General features: G+C 43.8%; 1 protein-coding gene across 2 annotated transcripts; it reads right to left on the bottom strand.

The window, feature by feature from the left end:
* Positions 1-691: 691 nt before the first annotated feature.
* Uba1y (ubiquitin-activating enzyme, Chr Y) lies at positions 692-25,764 on the bottom strand. Of its 2 annotated transcripts, XM_030251563.1 has the most exons (27): positions 25,626-25,764; positions 23,439-23,555; positions 23,269-23,324; positions 23,016-23,184; positions 22,792-22,926; positions 22,124-22,230; positions 21,827-21,917; positions 21,100-21,232; positions 18,831-18,928; positions 18,588-18,734; positions 18,301-18,477; positions 18,094-18,198; positions 17,925-18,005; positions 17,459-17,614; positions 15,445-15,610; positions 15,039-15,235; positions 14,596-14,682; positions 13,053-13,117; positions 12,606-12,801; positions 11,978-12,052; positions 11,680-11,872; positions 10,113-10,201; positions 2,316-2,408; positions 2,005-2,196; positions 1,351-1,452; positions 1,142-1,242; positions 692-989 (listed from the first exon to the last, which is right to left on the bottom strand). In XM_030251563.1, exons 2-27 carry the CDS (start codon positions 23,553-23,555, stop codon positions 854-856), a joined length of 3,264 nt encoding a protein of 1,087 aa, XP_030107423.1. In that variant the 5' UTR covers positions 25,626-25,764; the 3' UTR covers positions 692-853. The 2 variants fall into 2 exon arrangements, with proteins under 2 accessions (XP_030107423.1, NP_001343972.1); NM_001357043.1 differs by lacking the exon at positions 14,596-14,682 and having other exon boundaries at positions 25,626-25,727.
* Positions 25,765-26,139: the final 375 nt, after the last annotated feature.

Genomic DNA, 26,139 nt, shown 5'->3' with positions numbered 1-26,139 from the left:
CACTATTGTATCTGAATACGGGATAATGTCCATGTTGCTTCTGTGCAGCTGGACTCTTGTCACCTTTTAAGAATTACAGTTGAAATGTTTACAGAGACAAAGTTCGGAGCTGAGAAGGAAGGAAGGACCATCCAGAGACTGCCCCACCCGGGGATCCATCCCATAAACAGCCACCAAACCCAGACACTATTGCATATGCCAGCAAGATTTTGCTGACAGGACCCTGATATAGCTCTCTCTTGTGAGGCAATGCCAGTGCCTGACAAATACAGAAGTGAATGCTCACAGTCATCTATTGGATGGAACACATGCCCTCCAATGAAGGAGCTAGAGAAAATACCCAAGGAGCTAAAGGGGTCTGCAACCCTATAGGAGGAACAACAGTATGAACTAACCAGTACCCCCAGAGCTTGTGTCTCTAGTTGCATATGTAGCAGAGGATGGCCTAGATTATATGCCCCAGTACAGTGGAATGCCAGAGCTAGGAAACAGAAGTGGGTGGGTTGGGGAGCACAGCAGGGGGGAAGGTATATGGGACTTTGGGGATAGCATTTGAAATGTAAATGAAGAAAATATCTAATAAAATTGTTTTTGAAAAAAAAAAAAGAATTACAGTTTAGGATAAGGTGTCCATTTCTTCCTAGGGACAGCAGCACACCCACACCTAAAAGGAGAGGAAGACACTCTACTATTCACAGGCTGAAAATTTATTATTATGAATTTCAGTTCTTAACAATGTAAAAACAGCACTAAAAAGTTCTTAGGAACAAGGAGGTTCAAACTGAGGTTTCCTCATAACTAGAAAGGTTTTGATATAGACTGAGAGATCTGAAAGAACGGAGTCAGTAAGAGATCAGCGGATGATGTATCGTACATAAGGAACCTCTATGTCGTCTCCACTGTCACTGTTGCAGCACAGCTCAAACACAAGTGACTTCACATGATGGCCCAGTTTTTGCTTTGACACACAGCTCACAATCTCTGTCATCCTGAAATCAAAGAGCAGGAGACTTAAGAAGGAAGCAAACAAACATAGAATTAAAGGTGGCAGCAGATTGTAGAAAAAGAATGGGGAACCACACTGGGTTGTTGAGAATCCCATCCAAGGCTTCCACTCCCATCAGCCCAGAGGCTAACTCACGGCTGATCCAACCGTTCTTTGAGCTTGCTGGCTGGCATAAAGACAGAATAGAGCATGGACACACCCTGGGACAGCATGATGACTTCCAGCTTGTGCTCTGTCTGCAGAGGTTAGAAGAGACAGGAGTGATGACTGTGAGATGGACATTGCTGCTAAATCAAGTGGGCAAGACCCCACAAAGGCGAAGTTCACAGACGAAGGAGCCCTACCTTAAAGTAGTCTAGAAACTGCTTCAAGGTCATCTCCTCACCGCTAGGTTGCAGTCCTTGCACATCAAAGCGATCCCACAGTGTCCACTCTTGATCATAGTACTAGACGACAAAGATAAGTGCTAAGAGGGGACTATCCCAAATGTTCTTAACATATTACAAGTGCATTAACTATAGCTCAATAATCAAAAACACACTTGTAACATTACATAACCATGATTAGGCAGCTTGAATCTTTGTAAGGAAAAGGACACGTACGCGCACTGCTAAGACACTGGTTTCCCTCATTTAACATCCCTCTTAGCTTTCCATGAACTGTTTATGTCAGCACCCTTCCTGTTTTTTTGTTTTGTTTTTGTTTTTTTCCTGCTTTGTTGACACAGAATCTCACACTCTCGAAATACCTGAGCCAGAACTACAATTATGTTGTCCATGCGTTTGATGAATGAACACAGGTATTCAAAATATATCTTAGTGATGTAACACCTTATCTGCTGTGAAGCACACTGCCCCTCCCCCCCCCCCCCACACCCAGGCATGCAAACATGCTCGGACACACAGACACACACAAAGGACACACAAACACACTGTATTGATGTACTCAGCTTCCCTGAATGGTAAAATCAACATTTCCTATTCTTGCAGGTCCCATACCTGATGACACTCTGGAGCCAGAGGTGCAGAAAAGCTAAACAAAGGCAGAGCCAAGTTGATAAAACTGTTTTTATAAGACTCCAGTTGTTGGTGGCCCTGAACCACCTTGTACAGCTCCAGACACACAAGGCCAACTATAGCAGATGTGGTGGTTGCAATGGCTGGGATGATCTTGCCTGCAATCAGTTTGCTCTGTAAGACAGTGACCACCAGGGATTACTGTATAGGAGGAAGTAGGGGTCTACAGAAGGCCCAAATGAAGGAAAATCAGTTTGGGCAAGGGTCAGTCGTACATCACAGACTCCTATTACCTTATGCCGGTCTGCTGGGGAAATGCCATAGTTTTCTGCTCGGAGGTTGGATGCTGCCACAATGAAATCCATGTGAAAGTTGCTGTCGTCATCCTGTTTTGTTTTGGTTTTTTTTTTTTTTTTTTGGAGTGGAGAATTAAGAGAGTGAATGTCTACTCAGGATACCAGTGTCTCCCCCAACTATGTACTGCTAACTCCGATGACCATATGGAGTAAATGGATGCAGGTGTTTTCAATTTTGTTGTTGTTGTTTAAGTCAAATATAATCATTACAATTCTAACCTTCCCTGCTTCAAATCCCTCCTGACTACTCTGATCCCTACTTTCCCTTTAAAAAACATGGCCTCATCTGGCTTAACAGCTAAACGTAACACCTGAATAGAACCTACTCAGCCTGTGAGCACTACTAGTACTCCATGATTTCAGGGATGACAACTTGGTAATGAACAAACAATTAAGAGACTCAATACTGGAAAATCGTATTTCTCCTGCCTAATTAACTACCTTAGTTGCCTGTAGTTCTCTGTGTATGGGTGGGTTCCAATAATACCAGTCCCACTTTCCCCCTTATTATGTGTCTACTGGGACTCTGGGAACTCACAAGCCACTCAGAGAAGCAGGTAGGCTAACTGAAGACCTTCACTCTCCTTCTGATCCTCCAAGTCTAATCTACTATCATCCCCAGCTCTGAAGCAGAATACCTATAGCAGCCTCCCCAGTCATCTCTAGTGGACCCCACAGATCTTTCCCTCCTAATCTCCCTCCACACATTCCTTGATTTGTCCCAGATCTGAACTATAGGAGGCCCTCTCTGGGAAACTACAGCCCATTCTGGTCCAGAAAACAGGCCGGCTAAATTTAACTAGATCTCTCCCCACCCCCCATGCTCCCCACACTCCCCCTGCCCCTCAGCACCTTCAAATCAAATCCACAAGCCTCATCCCTAGCTCTAGACCAGACTACCTGTGGTAGATTCCCACCACACTTTATCTCTAAAGATCCCACAGATGTTCCACTCCTAACTCCCCTAATTGTTTTGTTCCATCCCCTAATTTCAGCATGCCTCCCCTGGAAAACCAGAAGCATGGAAGCTCTTTAGTAGACCTGCTTGCTGTGGTCTCTGCTAACTCTCTGCCTCCATAACCATGGCAATGACTTATCAGCTCCTAGTCAAACATCCTGTTTTCCCTCCCTCTGGTAACCCCAAGCCCATTCCAGTTCCTAAGTCTCAGGTCCCGATACTAAGAAACACATTTCACCTGGAAACCTCAGTCCCCCATACCTATCAGGGCCCCAGAAGATTTCCCTACATGTAAGATACAGCCACCATACTCTACTCAGAACCAATGTATCTGAAGCACAAGTAGAAAGACTTAAACTTAAAAACAGCTTTTAATGGACATGATAAAGGTCCTTAAAGAGGAATTTAGCAAGTCTCCTACAGTAATCAATAAAAACTCCAACAAAATAGTGGAAGGAAATGAATAAAACAGTTCAAGTACTGAAAGCGAAAACAGATTCAATAAAGAAAACCCAAACTGGGGAGTGGAGGGTCAACCAGTAATGAAAAGCCTAGGAAATTGGACAGGAACTACAGAGGCAAGCTTCACCATTAGGATATAGGAGACGGAAGAGAGATTCTCAGGTACTAAAGATACCAGGGAATAAATGAAGTCCTACCTCAAAGAAAATCCGAGGCACCATGAAAAGACCAAACCTAAAAACAATGGTGATAGAGAAAAAAGGCAAATCCCAGTGCAAAGGCTCAGGAAGTATTTTCAACAAAATCACAGAAGAAAAACTCTCAACCTTAAAGAAATAAATGCCTACCAAAGTACAAGAAGCATACAGAACACCAAGTAGATTTGGACCAGAAGAGAAAGTCCTCTCACCAATAAACATACACAACAAAGAAACACTATTAAAAGCTGCAAGTGAAAAGGACCAAGTAGCAAATAGAGGCAGACCTATTAGAATTACACCTGACTTAGAGAAGCCTGGAGAGATGATGTTCTACAGACTCTAAGACACCACAGATGCCAGCCCAGAATACCAGAATACCCAGCACAACTTTCAATCACTGGTAGATGTAGAAATTAAGATATTCCATGATAAAAAAACAAAAAACAAAAACCAAAATAACAAAGTTAAGCAGCATCTGTTCTACAAATTCAGCCATAAAAAAGGTGCAAGAGAGAAAACTTCAACCTAAGGAGATTGGTTACACCAAAGAAAGCACAGGGGTTTATAATAATCCCAGACTAGCACATTGAGAGAAGGGAAGGACACAGATGGATTGACGGACGGACGGACAGACTGAACCGGCACACCTCTGTGTGACACACACACACAGCATCTGACACACTTGCCACCACCAACAAAGTAACATGAATCAACAATCACTGCCCATTGATAGCTCTCAAAATCAACAGTCTCAAACCCTGAAATAAAAGACAAAACACTAAAAGAATGGACGGGAAAACAGTATCTATCTACCTTGGGGCTGCATCAAGGATAGATATCAATCACCTCAGGGTAAAAAGACAGAAAAATATATGGACCCAAGGAACAGGCTAGTTTGGCCATTTTAATATCAAACTAAGACTAATCAGAAAGGACAGGAAAGGACAGAACATACTCATCAAAAGAAAATCAAAGGAGAGGACATTTCAAGTCTAAACCTCTATGCTCCAAACACAAGGGCACCCACATTTATAAATCACTGACCCTCCCACACTGATAGTGGGATTTTTCAATACCCCAGTCTCAGCAATGGACAGGTCATCCACACAAAAACTAAACAGAGAAATGGTGGAGACAACTGGAGTTATACATCAAACAGACTTAACATGTATGTACAAAACATTTCACCCAAACACAAAGGTATATACCTTCTTCTAAGCCCCTATGGATCTTTCTTAAAGAACTGAACATGTGCTCAGATACAAAGTCTTAACAGATATAACAGAGTTGAAATAACACCCTGTATCCTTTCTGATCAGTGTGGAGATCAACAACACAAACAATAGAAACCCCAGAAGCTCAAGAGAACTTGACTCCCTACTGAATAAAAAAATGGGTCAAGACAGAAACTAGAAATAAAACACTTCCTAGAACTGAATGAAAATAAAAACACAGCAAACCAAAACTTAAGGGACATAATGAAGGCCGTTCAAAGAGTAAAGTTCATAGCACAATGTGAAAAAACTAGAGTGTTCTCATAAATGCTAGAATAAAATGAAGAAATCGCATCCAAGAGCAGTAGACATCAAGAAATAATAAACTCAGGGTTGAAATCAATAAACCAGAAACTAATGATCAAATGATAAACAGTCTATAAAACAACAGTTGGCTTATTGAGAAAATCAATTAAAATTGAAAAATCCTTAAACAACTTAACTACCAGGCAGAGAAAGAATATCTAAACAGACAAACAAAGAAACAAAACAAACAAACAAGTCAAAAACAAAAAGGGGGCATGACAACAGACAGAGAAGAAATACAGTGAATCCTAAAACCTCTACTCTATACCAGGATGCGAAGCCTAAAAGAAATGGATAATTTTCTCCCTAAGAAACACTGACCAAAGTTAAATCAAAATTCAGTAAACAATTTTAAAGATATCTATAACCTCTAGTGGAATAGAAGCAGTCTTTAAAAGTCTCCTAGCCAATTAAAGTCCAGAGTCAATAACTTTAGCACTAATTTTACCAGACTTTCAGAAGAGTTAATGGCAATACTGGTAAAATTACTCTACAAAATGGAAACAGAACACTATTCCATGAGGACACAGTTACCATGATTAAGAAAAAGAAACAAACAAACATACAAAAAAACAGGTAAGACCTAGGAAAGAAAGAGAATTACAGGCCAATTTTCCTTATGAACACAGATGCAAAAATACTCAGTGAAATACTTGCAAACCTAATCCAACAACACTTCAAACAGTTCGTCCACCATGATCTAGAAGGCTTCATCCCGAGGCTAGGCTAGTGCAGGGAGTAAGTGTGATAAACAAAATGAAGAAGGAATAAGTGGGGAGGCAGTTAAAATTATGGTGATGTGAGAGGTATGCAGAAACCCAATAAAGTAGAAACTTCCTAAAAAGATAGCTCTCCTGTGTGATCAAGTACACCCACATGTACACACCCATACACATAAGACACAAATACACACACACACATACACACACCCCAAGTGCGTGCACACACATGCAAAACACATGCACACGAGTTTTAATGAAATCACCAATTAATGAGGGAGACCTAGTGCCCCCACTGACCATCTCTTGTCAACAAAGAAAGCCTCCTTTACTGGGGCTGGGTTCCATCTAATTGGGTCACAGCCCTAAGGGGTCCCATGGGAATCCTCAAATAACCAAGGCTGTTGCAAAGACTATAGGCTGCTCTCCACAAACTGACACCAACACCTCATAGCTGAAGACAACAACCTACACAACCCACTGAACATGGAGATGCCTACTCAAAACCTTCACCCCTACAGGATTCCTGAGTCTTTGGTACAGGAAGTTGCTTTGCATGCTATCAAAAGAAAATAATAAACACCAAGCCAGCTACAAATCTCTTATCTGCAATGGAGTTCTGCCTTCAATGCATACTAGGAAAACAGTGGTATAAAGCTTGTGGAAGTAATCAACCAATACTTGATCTGAGTTAAGACTCTCAACACGGGATGGATCCATACCCTATACTGCTTGGGCGACCAAGAACCTGTGGTATTCCAGGGATCTAATGTAAAATCAAATAATACTGGTCTGAGCAAAGACAGAAGAAAGAAAAACAGATACCACAATGTCAAAATGACTCCTGGTGATTGATACACTTCTATGTTTGGGGATCAGTGCCTTATTCAACCACCATCAGAGAAACTTCCTCCTGCAGCAGATGGGAATATAGAGAACCACAGCCACACATCATGCCAAGGGTGAAGAGACCTTGGAAAGCACATCCCTAAATGGGATGCCATCCTGAAATCCATGCCTTCTGAGTTCAGGACATCTTGTGGAAAAGGAGGCAGAGAGAGTGAGTGTAAAAGCCAGAGGGGATGGAGAACACCATGAGGACAAGGCCCTCAAAGTCACTTGAGCAAAGCTCATAGGAACTCAGAGAGTGAAGCAGTATACACCTGTCAATTAAAAAAACCTATGGACTATACAGGAAAGGGTAGAATAGAAGGGGGACATGCGGGAGGCAGAAAGAACACGGATTGAGCCAGGCACAGGAGATTCGTCCTGGACAGACAGACATGGTAACTGAACACAGGTAAACCCAGCCCTGTGGCAGAATGTAGACCAAAATAAATGGGTTATATTGAGTTATGGTCTAGTCAGAGAAGAGCCTTGCTATACGGCCAAAATATGTGTAAATATATTTGTGTCTATCTGAGTCTTATTTAAGGGAGCATGGGGCTAGTAGTAAGAACCAGGACTAATCTACATTTAAGGGTAGTTGGCCAACACATAATGGAGTAGACAGTTTTTTGTGGGGGTGATGCTTTAATTTTGATATGAGTTTACCCAAGAAGCTCCTTTTGATGACCAGCACTGAGAGGTAACATAGCACCACAGGCTGCACTACCATCTTGGGCAATGTCACCAAGGCCAATCTAATGCAATTACCAAGACCTACCTGGAAAAGAGATGGTGCTGCTCACCCATTTTCCCTCTGAAAAAAAAATCTATCAGTCCTCTTATGAAGCCCAAAGAAGCCACACTATTGCATTCTTGTAATCCCAGCATACAAGCATAGAGACAGAATGACCCTAGGTTCAAGTCACCCTAGGCAACATAAAACACTGTCTTAAAAACATTTATAATCAACAGCAAAGAGTCTCTAGGCAGAGGACTCAAGCTTCAATTAGGGCTTTTGTACAAAAACAGTCAAAACATTGCTCAGGCAAGGTGACATTCCTTGTGTGAGGTAGCTACCTCCCTAAGGCTCTTAACACCCAGAATAATTAGTGTACTCTGAGTCTGATCCACAGAGTAAAACTGAAAGCCTTTAGAAAAGAACTGTGTGTGTGGAGGGGGGGTGGGGGTGGGGGGAGATGGCACAGCAGGGAAGAGCACTGACTGCTCTTCCAAAGGTCCTGAGTTCAAATCCCAGAAATCATATGGTGGCTCTCAACCACCCTCTTCTGGCATGTCTGAAGACAGCTACAGTGTATGTATAATAATAAATAAATCTAAAAAAAAAAAAAAAGTAGTAGTAGTAGTAGCAGAGAAGGAAAAAAAATCAAACTGTCTGGAAAAAGAGGTTGAGAGAGAGGACACTGCTTGACACAGCATGGTGTGATTTACCTGCTCCCAAAATGAAATAGGAGGGTTGCTTTTGAGCACGGGCAGAGCACAGGTCTATTGTGGTCAGTGTGGTGTGAGCAAAGGAGCTCTGCTGGAGTGGCAGGAGACAGAAAGGAGGGAGGCAAGAGAGGTGTGTAGCATTTAGTGGGGGATGGGGAACAGGTGTAGCCACTACAGAGTTCCAGTTCCCAGGGAAGTGAGAGGTTCCCAGGACCCAACAGGGATGACATTAGCCGACATACCCAACAAAGGGGTGACAGAACCAGTAGAGGCTATATCTAGTGCATTGGTTGAGGGATGGTACCACCTATCTATTTCAAAAATTTTATCCAAGAATGGTTCCTGTCTAAAGGAAATGCATAAAGAGTGGAGCAGAACTAAAGGAAAGGCCACCCAGAGACTGTCCCACATAGGGATTCATCCCATCTGCAGACACCAAACCCAGACACTATTGCTGATGCCAAGAAGTGCTTTTTGACAGTAAAGGTGGTATATAGCTGTCCCCTGAGAGGTTCTGCCAGAGCTGGACCAGTAGATATGCAGATGCTAGCAGACAACCATCAGACTGAGCACATGGGACCCCAATGGAAGAGTTAGGGGAAGGACTGAAGGAGCTGAAGGGTATTGCAACCCCATAGGAAGAACTAGTATATCAAATAACTGGACACCCCAGACCCCCACACCAGAGCACACAGGGACTAAACCACTGACCAAAGATTACAAATGGAGGGACTCCTGGCTCCAGCTACATATGTAGCAGAGGATGGCCTTGACTGACATCAATGGGAGGGAAGGCCCTTGGTCCTGTGGAGGCTCCATACCCCAGCATGGGGGATGCTAGAGCGGTGAGGCAGGAGTGGATGAGTGGGTGAGCACCCTCATAGAGGTAGAGGAGAGAGGGGATGGGATGTGAGGGTTTGTGGAGGGGAAACTGGGAAGGGGACAACACATGAAATGTAAATAAATAATATCAAAAAAAAATTAAGTCTGGTGCTGTTTTGTTTTCTTAGTTTTGGGAAGTCCTGTTGTACTAGATTTTTGTTATATTTTGAGAAAGAACTTAAAGTATGGTGGGTAGGGAGGGGATGATGATCTAGAAGGACTTGGGGAAGGAGAAGAATATGCTCAAGGTATATTTAAATTTAAAAACTGTTTTAAATAGGAAAAACTGTTTTAAATAGGAAAAAGAAACAAACTCCTGTTGGTGTAGGACTGGTGAACCTAGCCAAGTCCCAGGACTGGTGAACGAATGGATTTTAGAGAAGAAGCGCTTAATCCCACCTTATTAAGCCAGCCTAATTCCTAACTACATTCTAAGTATCAACTCTTAGGCCCACAGGTGTAGCTCTCACCCTTCATCAAAGAAACTTCTCTTTTAAACAGAAGGAGACCACTGTAGGCCAACAATCTTGACAAAAGCCTATGCTAGGCACCTGCGCCTGCCATCCTAACCACCCCAGCTTCCCCACACCAAATACCTTCTCAAAGTCAATGGGGTACATCTTGAATCCAAGCAGCTTGTCTGGAGTAGGAAGTGCAGTCTTGAGTTCCTCCAGGTGGCTGTCATCTGCAGAAAGCAAAGGACACCATGGTCTCTGGTGAACCCATTGTACTGCCCAAGGTGAAATCTGGACTGGGAAGTGGAGTTTATGTAAAAGCATTTGAAAGGGAGAGGCGCCTGGCATGGTGGTGCTCACCTTTGATCCCAGCACTCGGGAGGCAGAGGCAGTCGGATTTCTGAGTTCGAGGCCAGCCTTGTCTACAGACTGAGTTCCAGGACAGCCAAGGCTATACAGAGAAATCATGTCTTGAAAAACAAAACAAAACAAAACAAAACAAAACAAAACAAAAAAAAAACAAAAAGGAGAGGTATCCTGGAAGGTGTAAGGGAAGGGGAGTCAAAGAGAGAAAACACTTTCCTGCCCAAAGGGCACAGGGACATAGGGGGGTGAGGAATACAAACACATGAAGACCTAGAGGTCCTGAGTAACAAAGATGAACACCTTACAACAAGGAAGCAGCATATTCACACACAATGAAAGATGGAAGGAACTCAATTACCCACCAATAAGTTAATAGACAAATGTAGAGGCCTAGTAAGCTGTAAAAAGGAGAGAAAATTACAGGGCTATATTAAGGTACAACCATTACACAAAATAAAGCAGATAAAATAAATGGGACACAGGAAGAAAACTCTGCTTTGGGTTTGCTTCCCTGTGGTTCCACTAATATGATACAGCTAGTGGTCAAAAAGATTAAAACAAAAAAAGTAGACAAAGGTTTTCAAGGATGGTGAGGTGGTAGAGAGTGGCAGAAGTTGTTCAAGGGGCATAGGAATTTAGTTTTGTAAGAGGAAGACAATGGAGCTGGGCAAAGTGATTTAGATTAGGTTCACAGGAAGATAGAAACTAGTTAATGGAAAGAAATGGCAAGCAAGGGTACAGGGGAGAGGCATTCTGTTATGAACAGTGAATGAAGGAGGGGAAAGTCTCAAAGGAAGATTGTTGGTCAAATATCACTCACGAGGAGACAACTACTCTGAAAGGGAAACTGAGGAACTGTATCAACTTGGGAGATTTGTACAAGAGAACAGATTCCTCAGCGATATCAGAAGAGAAAACAGAGCATGTGACACAGGAGTGCAGAAATCGAGGTGTGCTTTAAGCAGATACAGAGAGGACAGGAACACAGAGGGAAAATAGAGGCGACCTGTTACCAAGAAGACAAAGCAGCAAAGTCATCAAGACACCCAGAGGGCAGGGAGCAATCAGGTTCTTTTTGCATGAAAGTAAATAAATCAAGAAGAAACAAGAAGGAGAATTCTATAAAGTCATCACACAAGGAAGGGAATGAACCATTTCCATAAATCCGTATTGCAGAGAAAAGAGATACAGAGCTTTTGTTTGTCCACCTATCAACCCTTAAGCACAGACTAGGTAAATCTCAGAAATATAGTGAAAATCCTGGCCAGTGGCAAACACCAGAGGAAAGGCAGAGTGGGAAAGAACACAGATGATCCCTGAACGAATGGTGAAGCATTCTCACCAATGGTGGTGGCACTGGTACTCTGCAGCTCCTGCTCAGAAACATGGATCCTGATGCCAGACTTGGGAGCAAACTTGGGGACTGGCAGAGACTGCAGGAGTTTGGCCACCACAGCACAGTCCTGGGACCCTCCTAGTCCGTATGTCTGAGCAAACAGGTTGGCAGCAGCCATCACATAATCCAGATGCAGGGGCTGAAAGAATGGCATGGCAAAGGAAAGTCAGCTTAACAACCACAGGTTAAGAGTAGAGAGACCCACTCCCCACACACCAACCTGGGAGATCCCAAGGACACTTACATTGTTTATGTCAAAGGTGAGAGGATGTGGACAGCGTTTTGGTCCTGACCAAAAAAGTGCTCCAGAGCTCGTAAGCTAAGAGAAAGATATGAACAGCACCGAGGGAGAAGCACTCTCAGGCCAAGAAGCCTAGGTTCACCATTCTTGGGAAATTCACAATGAGCCAAACACACGGCAAGTTCAACTTACCAATGTATATGAGTCAATAATAAGAAATGCAAGTTAGTCCTTTCTAAATGCCCATAAGCCATTATCATACCTACTTCACAAATATGGCTTACCAAGACATTAGGCATGACAGGACCCAGTGTCAAACACAGCTGGGACTTGAACCACTTGGATCACTGTATGCTTAACTATAAAATTTCTCACTTGCAACTACAGCCCTCAAAGGGAACTCAGCTGTGACTCAGCCCACAGGTGCAGCTGGGAAGGAAACTAAGAAACTTGCCTGGCTGACAGAAGAAGGAAAACACAAATGCTTGCACCAAGTACTGGCCTACAGCTTGCCTTGTGGTGCCTGTGGCAGCTAGACTGCCTGGACGAAGCCATGTCTAGACAGAGGACAGTAAGATTCCAATTTCCTGGAAATCTGCTCAGCCAAATACATCCACAAAGTATGTAATACCTGTGCTGGAGGGAAGTTGTGCAGCAACTGCTGGATGTTGTGAGAATACTGGGTGTGCCAGTGCTGGTAGGCCCAAGTCACACAGTCGGCCCAAGTCTGTGGCCTCTGCAGGACCAGGCTGCAGTGTATGGCCTCCAGTACTTCCAAAGGCTGGGTGCCGGCTAGCTGCAGTGTCCGCTCCATGAACTTGGGGTCCCTATCCAATACAAAGACCTGGATTACTTCAGAGGCCTAGAAGTAAGGTTTCTGGGCAAGCCTTCTTTCTCCAGGGAAAATGTCAATGCTGACCACTTCCCATCATCATCATCATCATCATCTACCACCAGCATGAGGCTCAATCAACCATTAATTATCCAAAGCATCTACCGAGGATGTGCATTGAAGCGAGCAGAGAAGGACGCCTTTGTTGATTGGTTTCTGTTGGCTGTTGGTTTGTCTGTTACTTACGTGAGGTATTGGTTAACATTTTCAGCTGACTGCTTGAAGAGCCCTTCAAACTCATCCCGAGCCCACTACAGACAGAGCAAACAAATGCATGTCAGCAAAGGCCAAACAAACAAACACACAAAAAAAGTTCTTAGTGAGACAACCCTTTAGTAAAGACTGTTCTGGGTGAAGACTGCATTAACCTGTACAATGAGGGTACCCATGTGTTCCAGACTAGAGGTCATGCTTTGTAGCCAAGTATCTATGTGTGAGTACCTGGAATGTTCATGGCAATACAGGTGTGATGTGTTTGGATTATAAGAAAGAGCGACAGAAAGGAAGAAGTCACACTTAAAAGAACAATGACCCATTGTCGGTTACTTCTGGTACTGGGCAGAACAGTATCCAGGTCTCAACAGGAATTCCTCTGTTGTTGTTGTTGTTCTGTTTCCTCCCACCAAGGTTTCTGAGAACTAGGAGGTCACTGCTGAAATGGTCTGGGGCATGTATACAGACACTGGACATACAGGTTCTAAATTCTAACTCTCACACATACTTGCCTGCTTTTTTGACCAATATTGCAGTGGAATAAAACTCCCCTGTAGCCAGCTGGTTGTTAAGTCTCTGATGTAACTAGCATTTACACTCATCAAAGTTAGTGCATGAGCACATGCATACCTCAAGATTGAGTATGTTGCCAACTACAAAACCAGTGCTAAGAATTTTACCAAAGCATATGAACAGTCCATATCCAGCTTTACAAAATCTCGCTGGTAGGAATTACTTCAATGCACATTTTGCAGATGAGGAATCTGAGGACCTGACAGGTCTCCTCCTACAAAGTTACAGAACACATTCTAAAACCTTTTGCGCTTCTCTGTCTGCTGTGCAGACTCAGAGACATTTTATAACCTCGAACAAGAAACAGGATAAGGTAATTCAGTTGGAACTCTCTAGTCTATTCCTTCCTGATCTTCACCTCCTTGGCATGGCCTCAAAATACTGACACTATGAGCCTAGGAGCAAACAGAAACAAAACAACCACCCCAAACTCCCTGGGCCCCGATGGACTAGAAGAACACAAGCAGGACTAGGCTCTGGGTTTAGTTTCCAGTGCAGCATTCATTTTGTCCAGCTAGAGGACACACACGATTATGTACTTGACAATACAGACAGAAGCCATACTGAAAAACAAGGTGTTTAACTTAACACTTTGGGTAAGAGTTTAACACACCAAAAATGCACTCACCATTACAGGTAATTTAGAAAATCAGCAGAGACAACAATAGCTGATTTGTGTAGCAAAAAGCACCATTTATGGATCATTCTCACTGTTCATACCAACTGATGTTCTCTTTAACTCTTTCAAATTTAGAAGGTAATGGTTAATTATTGTACTTAAAATATTTTCCATACAATATAGTTTGATTGTATTCTTTCCTCCAACCCCTCCCAGAACCTCCTAAATTCCCCAGACACTTAATGCATGTGCCATCTCTCAAAAAAAAAAAAAAAAACACTATAACATGTAAAACCCCAAAGAAATAAAGAAATAAACACCCACCGGCAAGACAAGTAATACCAAAACAGAAGTGCACAAGAAAAAACCTGAGGTCCACCTGGCCACCTTCTTCAAGGCATGGAGCCTACCCTGGAATGTGGTTGACAGATGCCATTAACATTCCATTGTAGACTTTATTTTCCCTTTTCTGAGCTTGGTTAGAGCTGGAACTGTGTGTGTGTGTGGACTTCCCCTTCTTTGTGTTGGGATTTTGCCTGGCTTGAACTTGTACATTTTGAATGCTGTCAACCAGAAGTGGATGACCCCAAAGAAACCATGTCTGATACATAGCACACCACATGGGCTGATACACATACGATTGGTATAAAGACATGGGATGTGTTCCGGACACAGAACACATTGGAAACTAGAAATCTGTAGCAGGAGACTGGCAAAGGCTCAAGGACCTAACCCTTCCACCTCCCATTCCTCCCAAGGTTGATCACCTGCACGGTGTGCTCAATGGCATTAGGGAAGTTCTTCAGTGTGCAGATGGGGATGGATTTCTCAGGTGGGTCCTGGCTTGAGCTGTAAGATTCTGTCAAGAAGGGAACAACCACCTGCACGTTGCCCTTGGTGCCCAGCGTGCCTGATTCCAGCAGAGGCTTACGATAGTAAACACAACGGCGGTCCACGTATAATCCTTCAGGGAGATGGGAAGAAATGGCAGATGAGTAGCACGCAAGCTTACATAAGACAGGAACACAGGTCAGCTTGGTCTACAGAGTGAGTTACAGGACAGCCGAGAGTACACAGAGAAACCCTGTCTCGAAAAACCAAGGCAAGACAGGAACACAAGAACCTCATACACTCTACCCTGATCTTGCCCTCCTCACTCAACTCCAAACTTACGAGCATCCACATTGTCTAGGGCATTGGCCACACCATCCAGCTTTTGGAAGAAGTCATCATCATAGACGTGTTCTGTCTCTGGGCCTACTCGATTCTGGTGGCTGAATATCCTGATGTGTGGATTTATGTCACGCACTGCTGCAGCAGCAGTCTCAGACTTTAATTTCTGGGTGGGAATATGAAAAACAGAGCTGTTTCCCACATACTGATGCAACAAAGTCTGTAGAGATATCCCACGATTTATCTCATAAAGGGCAGAACAAGGCTCAAAGTCAACCAGGCTCGAACTGCCAATACCATATATAATATCTGGCTGAGCACAACAGATACTATAAAGGACATTAGAATGCTCTTTTAAGACAGCTACATTTCTATTATTCATAAAATTCTGTCCTCTTTTGCTTTAAGGATTATAATGGGCTGGAGGGATGGCTCAGCAGTTAACAGCACTGACTGTTCTGCCAGAGGTCTTGAGGGGTCAAGTTCCAGCAAACACATGGTGGCTCACAACCATCCGTAGTGGGATCTAATGCCCTCTTCCCAGTGTGTTGACAGTGTACTCAAATATATAAAATAAGTAAATCTTTAAAACAAAGGATTATAAATGAAATTTGGCAACACATAATATTTTGAGTGCTAAAACAGGAAACAAGGTCAGAATATCCCAACAACTACTCTACTTTCAATTAATGACATCCAGAGTAACCCGAATAAAACCACAGACAGATTGAGTCTCCTCTGGTTCTACTTTCACTTCTGGTAGATCCATTTCTCTAGGAGAAAGCCTTCATAAGCACTGAAAACAAGTACCCTCCTGATATTTTTCAATTGCTATTTCTCTGTTCCTCTTTACTTCTCTTACACATTTGAGATTCTAACATTAACCATATGCCACATACTGGAATAGTAGCCCAACATGGTCAAACAAGAGTCTCCCAAGAGCTTTTGGGGGTATAGGTCATAAGCACCACAACTTCCTATGTTAGAATCTGAAGCAGTGTATTTGAAAGTGTTATGCCACTTAACACACTACATCAAGAACAGATGAGCTAAGCCTATAAGCATTTACCATCAAAAATACTTCCAGTACAGAACACCCCTGAGGACTCAGACCATACTCACATCTTTATGAATATGTTTTAGGTTACATACTTTCTTACAACAGCTGAGTTTATGTGCCTGTATATATATGTGTGTACACACAAGTACAGGTGTATATAGGCAATATGTGTACACACAAGTACAGGTGTATATAGGCACACACAGCATATATACAATGTGTAGTACATGTATCAATGAGTGGGATCCTAGTGTACTAGTAGTACTAGTCCATATACACTATGTGCAGCTCTCTTTTTTTTTTTTTTTTGGTCAACAGATTCTAGTTATCTGGAAAACAGCTTCCCAGCTACCCTGAACTGGCTTCCTAAAAGTATGGAAGAAATTTGTCCTTTCCACTGATAGAGTAATCTGGGAGAGGAAAGACAAACAGTATTTCATACCATTTAAGTTATTATTGAGTCTTACAGACTCAGTGTTACAGGAGGAGGACACCAAAATGCAATCATGAAGCGTCTCACTTGCTCCAATCTTCACATTAGAGGAAGCCAGGAACATTTCTTTTGTTACCTTATGTTTTCTAAATCTAGAGTCTAGGATGCTTGAAAAACGAAGCAAAGGAAAGATGACAAGACAATCAAGGTAACATTGACCTGTAGGGAATGCCCAGCTATGCCTCTATTAACCATCTCACAATGCCACATCTGCATGCCCTAGTATCCAAGCTTAGGTGGGGAGGAAAAACCAGGCAAATGAGAAAATTGTGACAGGTAAAAATGTCTATTGACGTCACACCTGAATGCCTGAAAAAAAAAAAGGAGGGAAGTAAAGGGAAAAAAAAAGGAAGGGAGGAGAGGGGAATGGGAGGTGAGGAGAGTGGAGAGGAGGGGACAAACATCTAAGCCATTTAGGAAAGAATCAAATAGGAGAAAGAAAGCTATGCCATGTTACTCACTGTGATGTCCCAGGGACGGAAGAGAAACTGCCTGTTCAGGTTTGACTTCTCAATGGTGTCCATGTCTGTAACTGTGATTTCTCCATCCTCCCCACAGCCGAGGCCAATCATGGCAAAGTTCTTGAGCAGCTCACAGCCAATGGCACCTGCACCTACCTAGAAGTTGGTAAACCATCTGGTCAGAGTGAACAGGGATGGCATATGCTAACTTTACACCCAAAAGAAAACACCAACTGAACACAAGACTGAGTAGTAACAAACATTCCGTTCACAGGGATGCACACTCCTATGGGTGACTGAGAGGAGGGAAAGAAAAAGAGATACCTGAAGCCTTTCCTCAACCCACCACAAAACAGAAGAGGTGATGTGATGAGGACATGAAAAACCAAAAGACACCTCCCCAAAGGGATCAGGGAAAGAAAGATCCTTTCAGAAAGGGTGAACAGAGGCCATTAGTGTCAATCACCAGGAAGTATTTCTGCTTGCCAAGCTTCTCTTGTAGGTCTGATCCAAATACAGCCACTTGCCCATCATAACGGTTCTGGTGCTGGATTTATGTGAGTGAGTACAGATAGGTTAGAGTGACACTTTCCTCAAGACATTCCCAAAGTTTCCCACTGTCCCCACAGACTTACTGGCAGGCACTTATCTTCCATGAAGGCCACTCTGTGCTCTGGGAGACATTCAAGGGCATCAAAGTACAGCCACTGCCTAATGGGCATAAACTTTCCAGAACAAGCCTGGGGAAAGAAGGTTGTCAGTAGCAGGAGCCTAACTGGACTAAAAGACAGTGATGGCATCAGAAGCACACACCAGCCACACCCTTTCCCACTAGGGCTGACCTTCATGACCTCCTGGGCAGCCAAACCACCAAAAAAGGCATTCATGGGTGCCAGGTCCCCAGCTGCTACATAGGCCAACTTCCGGATAAGGTCGATGTCCAGGCAATCCTGCTGAACTGCTGGCAAAGCTTGAGCATTCACAGATTGGGCTAAGGTCACCAATTCCTCAGCATCCTCCTGGTTGGACAAAAGGAACCGGGATAGAGCCTATCAGGCCCTACTGGAGGAAGAACAGGTACAGGAAACAGACAAATCAGAGGTCCCTGGCTGGCTTCCCACTCATTTACCTCATTATGGGGCCGAGGAGGCCTGCTGTGCTGAGTACAGAACTGATGCAGGGCCTGGAAGCCAATGTGGAGCTGAGCAGGATGACAGCACTTAGCAAAATCTGTGACCACAAACTCTGGCTCTGCCAGCGAGGCAAGTAGGGGTTTCTGTGGATAATGGAGCATCGCGAGACCAGATATGAACAACCTATAAATCTCAAAAGCAGGAGTCCTTCTATTCACAGCCCCTCACCACCTACTCACAAAATTGATCTTCCGAGGTACTTTCACTTGACTGACAATGCCTCCACGGATGTACTCAGAGAAGCTGGAGGTATCACAGATACTAAAGGTATAGGGACCTGGAAGATGAAAAAGATGGAGAAGACTGCCAGTCTAATCTGTGCCTTTGCCACCCTCCCATGATCAAGTACAAAAACCTCAAAGTCCAAGCCTAAGACAAATTATCTTTTTTCAATTACAAGCTCTACTCAGAGAGGGACAAGCAAGTAAGCAAGCAACCAACCAAAAAGTAAACAAACAAAGAAAAAGAAAACAAACCAAAGCATATCCATCAAAGGCACATCAAATACACAACTCTCATCCCAGCCCTTCAGAAATCAACTCAGGAGGATTCAGAGTTCAAAGCTAGCCAAGGGCTACCCACACCAAACAAAATGGCCACAGCCTCACTCATACAGTTTCAGACTCTGGGTGGTAGGAAGGTGACACCACATCTGGCTTCTGTTTCAATGCAGAAAAACAAAATGGGGGAGGGAACAGATGTCTCCTCTGTCCAAGATCTGATTCAGTAGCTGAGAGTGAGTGCTTCTTGCTCTCCCAGAAAGCAGGAACTTGGTTAAGGGCCCAGCACCTATGCTGGGCAGCTCACAAATGTCTGCAACTCTCAGACATATCCCAAAACATAGATACCACAGACAAAAAAAATAAATAAATACACAAGACAAAAAGAAATCTACTTGTCTCTATTTCCCAAGAATTACACACAAGCTCCATAAAGATACCAGCCATAGGACCTAACTTTTCTTACTTTTCTTACATTTCTGGGGATCAAACGCAGGAATTTGTGAGAGCACAGCAAGAAGTTTACCAACTGACTTGCTATATTAATGTTCAGTAGGTTACTAATATTTAGTGACTATAGAGAAGAAAGAGTCTGTACGTGTTGAAAACAGAAGCAATTCTTTTTCATGTGCTTGTTGACTTGGAGACAGGGATTCACATAGCCCAGGCTGGCCTCTTGCTCCATAACTAAGGCTGGGCTTGAACTTCTAATCTTCCTGCATCTACCTCCTGAGTGCCAGGATTACAGGTGCATGCTATCATCCACAATGACACCTTTCTTTCAAATAGGTTATATTGACAGAGCCCAAGGCTAGAGGGGCTACAAAACATTTAAAAAAAAAAGTCTTTATTCCCCTCTCATCACTGATCAGTTTCAGCTCATGCATGCAAGACTTCCTAGCAAACAGGCATCACCTTGAGTACTCAGCATCACACTCATTCAAGTCTGGACAATACAAAGGAGTTGATACCAGGGTTATCTAGATAAATCATTTAGGAGTAAAGTTCAGCATGCTAAGACAACTGAAGTCAGCATTAAACATGTAAGACTCACAAGTACCTCACTTCTATCAAACAGATTACAAAACATCATGCTACTTTGACTGTGGCTGATCTCACTCATCTCACTTTAGTTTTCTGCAGGTTGTCTTAATTTAAGGGATATCATCTCTACAGAAGCTTTGTTATCTCACACCTTTGCTGGGACTCACTGTCTTTGGCCTGCACACACAAACTGCTGTGTTTTAAATTACTGTAGACTCCCCTCCTAAACTCTTCCATCACTGCCACACTGTCTTCATACATTGTCTCAATGAGGCAGTTTATACGACTGAGGTGAGCCCCCATCAGGATCCATCTTTATCTGTTTCCTCCAACCCCCAGTGTAGTGGTTACCTCCATGTGCTGCCTTCCTGACTGCATAACAGCATTTTGAATAGTTATTCTAAATTTAAACTCAGCCATAAAGCTTACAGAGCAAGGGTTCTTACAAACTGAGCCGTCTTTCCAGACATTAGTCTACCAGAAACCAGCTTACCCATCACACACACTAGAAAGGACCTAGTCACTCTGTCCTTTTAGAGCTTAAAAGAGAAAATCTAATTGTCTAAAATAAAACCAAAAACGGGGGAAGAGGGTGGGAGCAAGTCAAAAGGGAATGAACCAAGGAATAAGAGGTGTGCCTGACAATACTCGAGAATCAGTCCAGCGTCACAGAAAGGGATGGTGCACTGGAGGTGGGAGACACAAGTAAGGCCCTGTTCTATCAAGGCATGGTGGCTTTAATCCCAGCATTCAGGCAAGAGGACAAAGACGAGTTGGAGACCAGCCCAGTCTGCTGTGAAAAGTTCCAGAGTGACCTCTTGGCTTCTAAGGCAGCCCTTATCAGCCAACCTTCCCTGTGTTCTGTGCTATCACTTCTCACCCTCCTTCCCCAGGCTTCCCTTACCCAGAACTTTGATCTCTATGGGACCAATGCCATTGAGTTCACTCATGCCCTGAACTTCTGTGAAAGAGATAAAGTCACCACTTTCAAATCCATGCCGGGAGTCCTCCAGGCAGGTGACAATCCCTGGATTCTCCTGGTTGGGGAAAAAGAAAAAAGAAGATTAAGAGTTAAGCCTCCCTCAGTGTGGCATGCATAGTCCCACCATCCTGGAAGCTGAGGCAGAAAGTTTACCCTGTAATCAACCTAGCCTTAGCTGCATTGTAGAGAATGTCTGAAACACAAACACACACACACCAAAACACACCTCACCATTACAAAAAAAAAAAAAAAAAAAGGAAAAGGAAAAGAAAAAGAAAAAGAAAAAAGAAAAGGAAAACTTCCCAAGATTTCAAGGGCAGGCAACTAGTGTTTAATTTCCCTCACTGATAGGTTACTGACTAGGTTATTTAGTGACAGATCCCAAGTCCAACTGTTGGGTGGGGACAGGGGAAGGGAAGGAAAAGGGGGAACAAGAAAAGAATTTAAAGAAATGTGAGGGAATGGGTAAAGATAGGAAATATGTCCCCAAGTCAAAGGAAAGGTGGGAAAGGAAGGACAGCAGAGGAAAAAAAAAAAAAAAAAAAAGAAAAAGGAGGGTCAGAGAACAGGAATAGGAAAGGAAAAAACAAAACAAAACAACTACTGCCTACCTCCGCTGCATGAGAACATATGGGGCTCACCTCCTTACCTTAGTGATCATTGAAACCATGGCACTGAGTGGCTGTTCTCCATTTGAATCAGTGAGAATCATTTCCTCTCCAAAGTCACAGAAGAGTTGTCTAGGGAAGGAGGCAAAAGGAGTGATGCTTTGGACCAAGCACAGGGCCTTCCAGCACTCAAGGTACTGGGACAGATCAGGTGACGTTCACACCACACAGGAAAATAATGAAAAATCATTTCAAAACTGGTTGGTGGAGGAGGACATGAAGGCTTGGGAGTCTCTTGGCCTATGTTTGGTAGAAGTTAGACAAAGGCAAGCACTCACCCAACTAGGCCCCGAGTGTCTGCTACTACCAGCTTGATTCCGTGGCTATGGCAGAATTCACCCACCTGCAGCTGATATTCCAAAGGAGTGTTGGTAAGAACCACTACCTGTAAAGAATAATAGGCCCAGGTTTGGGGTGGAGTGAGAGAATAAAAAAGCTGACAGAAGTGAGGGAGAAGGGTGAAGAATCCAACACCCAGGCTCAGCTGGCATAGCCTTTTGTCACATGGACACACAAGTCTCAATGGGCATCAGGTATAACAAGGGTCAGAGAACAGTTTTTAAAAAACACTACCAACTACAGGAATAACAGCAGTGCTAGACAAACAAGGTGTGGAGACCAGCTAAGTTCATTTATCTGGTAAAAATAGACAGCTGGCTACCTACAGCCAGGTTCTATCCATCAAGAGTGGACTGCCCAGCCAGTCTGGGTTTCCTCTCATTATACTCACTCATACAAGGTGTACAAATATTATACAAGCAGGTGCTGTGCTCCATTCAGTCTCACTATAACACAACACCTTTCTATAAGAGAATCTGCCCCTCTGGGGAGCTCTACCTGCTACCTACATCTCCTAGTTTTCCAGAACCAGATCTGACACAAGGTGCCAACCTAAATGGCAACAAACCTGGAATAAGAGAGGAGGCATGGGGATACTCCAGGGTACCTGAAAACCACTAAGGAACTCCTCAATTAGAGGTCCAGTGTAGGCAAACACAGGAACGTAACTGTTGAGTTCAGCAAGGCGTGGTTGGGATATCTCAGCTCGGTTTTTACCAATATCTTCCTCACGTAGGCAGAACTATGAAAAGGGGGTAGGAAGATAACACTGAAACACATGCAGTGCACACGCTGGGACCTAAGCAAGGAGAAGCCAAAAAGAGATAATACCTGGGAAGACAGATCAGCCCACTGGGCAATGCCCTGATCATGGAGAGTGACAGCCTTGACCCCACCAAGGATGATATTCTTGGCAATTTCCACACCCAGACCCTGCAGGCCTGATATCAGTACACTGGAAGCCTGGAGATGCTTCATTGCCTCATGGCCGAGTACATACCTGTCAGCAAAGAACTCTAGGTTAGGGTCTGCCCCACTCTGTGCCTTCTCTCAATCTCCATTTCCCGTCCTGGGTACTACTCACAGCTGGCGGGAGTAAAGGCTTTCATCTATGTCCATTTCCTTATTTTTTGACATTTCCTAAAGATGAGCAGAGAGTTCCAGGGAAGAAAAAATAGTAATGAGACTAAGACATTTGGAAAGTACTTTACCACCCCCACTGATTGTTTCCATCCTTACAAACGTCATACTCACGTTGGTTGGCCCTGGGGGCACGCCAAACATCACAGAATAGGTAGGAGACCAACTAGAATCCAGACTAGAGTCAGGTCCAGACACTTTGCGTTTCTTGGACAGGACTGAGCTGGACATCTGAAGAAATAGGGAGCACCACAGCTGAGGCTCTGTGGCAGGAACATTCTCTTCAGAAAGGATAATCAAACTAATGCAGCTCTTAATGGTCAGTGCAGAGGATTAAAAAAAAGTGCTTGTGCACACAGATAAGCACTAGAGAAGCCTGAAAAGTTAAGCAAGCACACAGGCATCCTTCAAAGGAAAGAGATGTTTACCTTCCTTTCTCCTGGAATGCTGGGAATCAATGTAGTTTACACCCTGGTGACATTTTGCTGTCTGATGAGTCAGGCTCCACCCAAAACCCCCAGAAATTATGTTTCGCTTATCCCAGAACGTTTCCCTCTAAATCCTGGACATTGCTTCTAGGCCATAAAACCCATTCTTAAGAGGGACTTGACTGTACTTATCAACAGTCTCAGTGGTTCCTATGCTATCTCAGCGCAATGGTAACATGCTCACGCCCTCTCTCGAACATACGCATGCATGCATGCACACATGCGCACGCGCACACACACACAAACACACACACACACACTCTCTCTCTCTCACATATGCTTGCTCACTCATTCTCATGTCTGCCTCTGTCAACCTCTCTAAGCTCGAAATATTTGGCCCTATTCTGAATCAATAATACCCAACCATGTGAAAGAAGCCAGGGTGTTCTTTGTAAAGAATAGCAATGTCTTAAATTTGCTGTGCACTTGGGACTGAATTCTTATTAGAATGCACACCTCTAAAATTATGCCGTGCTTAAATATGGCTAAACTTTGGCTGATGATCTGGGTCAGACTCCGGAAGTCTGGGTCCAAGCACCAGTTCCAGTATCAGGCTGATCCCAGTTTCACTCTTGCTCATCCTGATGGTAAAGTTTACCTGCCTGCTATAAAGCATGGTAGATCAGAAGTTTAAACGTTTACACCCAAAAGAATCAGTGAACAGACACTGCTTAGAACCCAAACTGAAACTGGGTATCTCTAAACAATAAAACAGAATCCCACATTATATACACTGCTTTTTGAAGCTAGAGGTAGGGGAAGGGCCAGTGAAAGGATGAGAACTATGGAGGCCCTGGCAAAGCAGACCAGGAGAGTTACAGCAGATGGATTATGCACTCCAACAATTCTGGTCCAGTTCTTTGGGAAGTTCTTCAGATAACTAAAGTTAATCTGTTCAGAGAGTCCAGGGACCATGGGAAGGTGGCGTTTATACCACAATGGCAGATGAGTCTAAGCGCACTCACACAAAATGTCTACAGACTGGCCCTAAGACATCTTTTCAGGGTGGCATGTGGGCACTTAGTTCTCTGACTTGAAATCCATCTCACAAGACAGATCTCATATCAAACATTATGTCTACACTGGACAAGAGGTACAGGCAATCCATGATAAAGATGGCAAACCCAGGTGAATCACTCTGAAGTTTATGTCTCAAATTCTAGTGCCTTTTTCTAGGAAAATAATAGCCCAACAAAACAGAACAAACAAGAAACCCCAAAACACACACAACCCAAAGAAAACCCACAAATAAACGAAACAGCAATTATAGAATTTGTCCTTTGTTCTATTTTTTATCCTAACTAACTCTATTAACTGCACAAATTAATAACATCCCATATCTCACTTCCTATATGACCCTGCTGACCAACGTACTATGACTTCTGCACACCAAAAGGCTTTCAGAGGAGCCTATGTGGCTGACCTACTAAAAATCGAGGAAAACACTTTATAAAACACTCGGTCATGGAGGGGGTGTTGTCCCTGGGTAGAAAGACTGGACACCCAAGACTGGAGGCCCAGCCTAACACTGCCCTCGGTCGCGCCTCTCCTCCCCACCCCCTCGCTCCCCAATTCTGACTACACAGCTATGAGAAACCACTGCCTACCTGCCTGTTGCCCCTGAACCCAGGACAAGGACATCAAACTGAGCCCCTTAATCTGATCCGAATCCTTTCTCTGTACTATTCCACCGGGCCGCCGTACCAACAAGCCCTGCTCATTCGGCCCAATGGCTCCCGAGGCCCCCACCACAGAGGTCCAGATTGTTAACAATATTGGTGCCTGTGTGCGCTCCCTGCCCCTCTCTTCGCACCTCCTCTTCCTCGAGGATCCGGTCCCAGAACGGAGCAGCCTCCACCTTCAAGTCCCTGGCCAGCAGCCAGTTTCTCTCGGGAAACTCCTTCCACAAAATGAGCGTCCTTCTCCTCACACGAGAAACAAGATGGCGCTGGCCCAGTCGGAAGCGGAAGGGAGGAGCATGATCCACGCCAATCATGAATCATTTATGACGCACTCAGCCAGCAGGAATGAATATGCAAGAGGAGGGCAGCGCTTTAATGCTCTGTTGGGAGCCTCAGTTCTCTGGGACAATCTAGCTCCTCACAGAAAAGGATATATGAAATCACAGGAAAATCTGCTGGAAAACGCTTTTTTATTTATTTGTTTTTTTCGGGACAAGTTTTTTCTCTATAGCCCTGGCTGTATGGAACTCACTCTGTAGACCAGGCTAGCCTTGAACTCAGAAATCGGCCTGCCTTTGCCTCCCAAGTGCTGGGATTAAAGGCGTGTGCCACCACTGCCAGGCCTTCAGTGTCTTCTTTAGCTGG

The sequence above is a fragment of the Mus musculus genome, chromosome Y, assembly GCF_000001635.26.
Source record: "Mus musculus strain C57BL/6J chromosome Y, GRCm38.p6 C57BL/6J".
Taxonomy (NCBI): Eukaryota; Metazoa; Chordata; class Mammalia; order Rodentia; family Muridae; genus Mus; species Mus musculus.
Note: the sequence above shows the minus strand (reverse complement) of the source record. Positions and strands in the feature narration are given on the sequence as shown.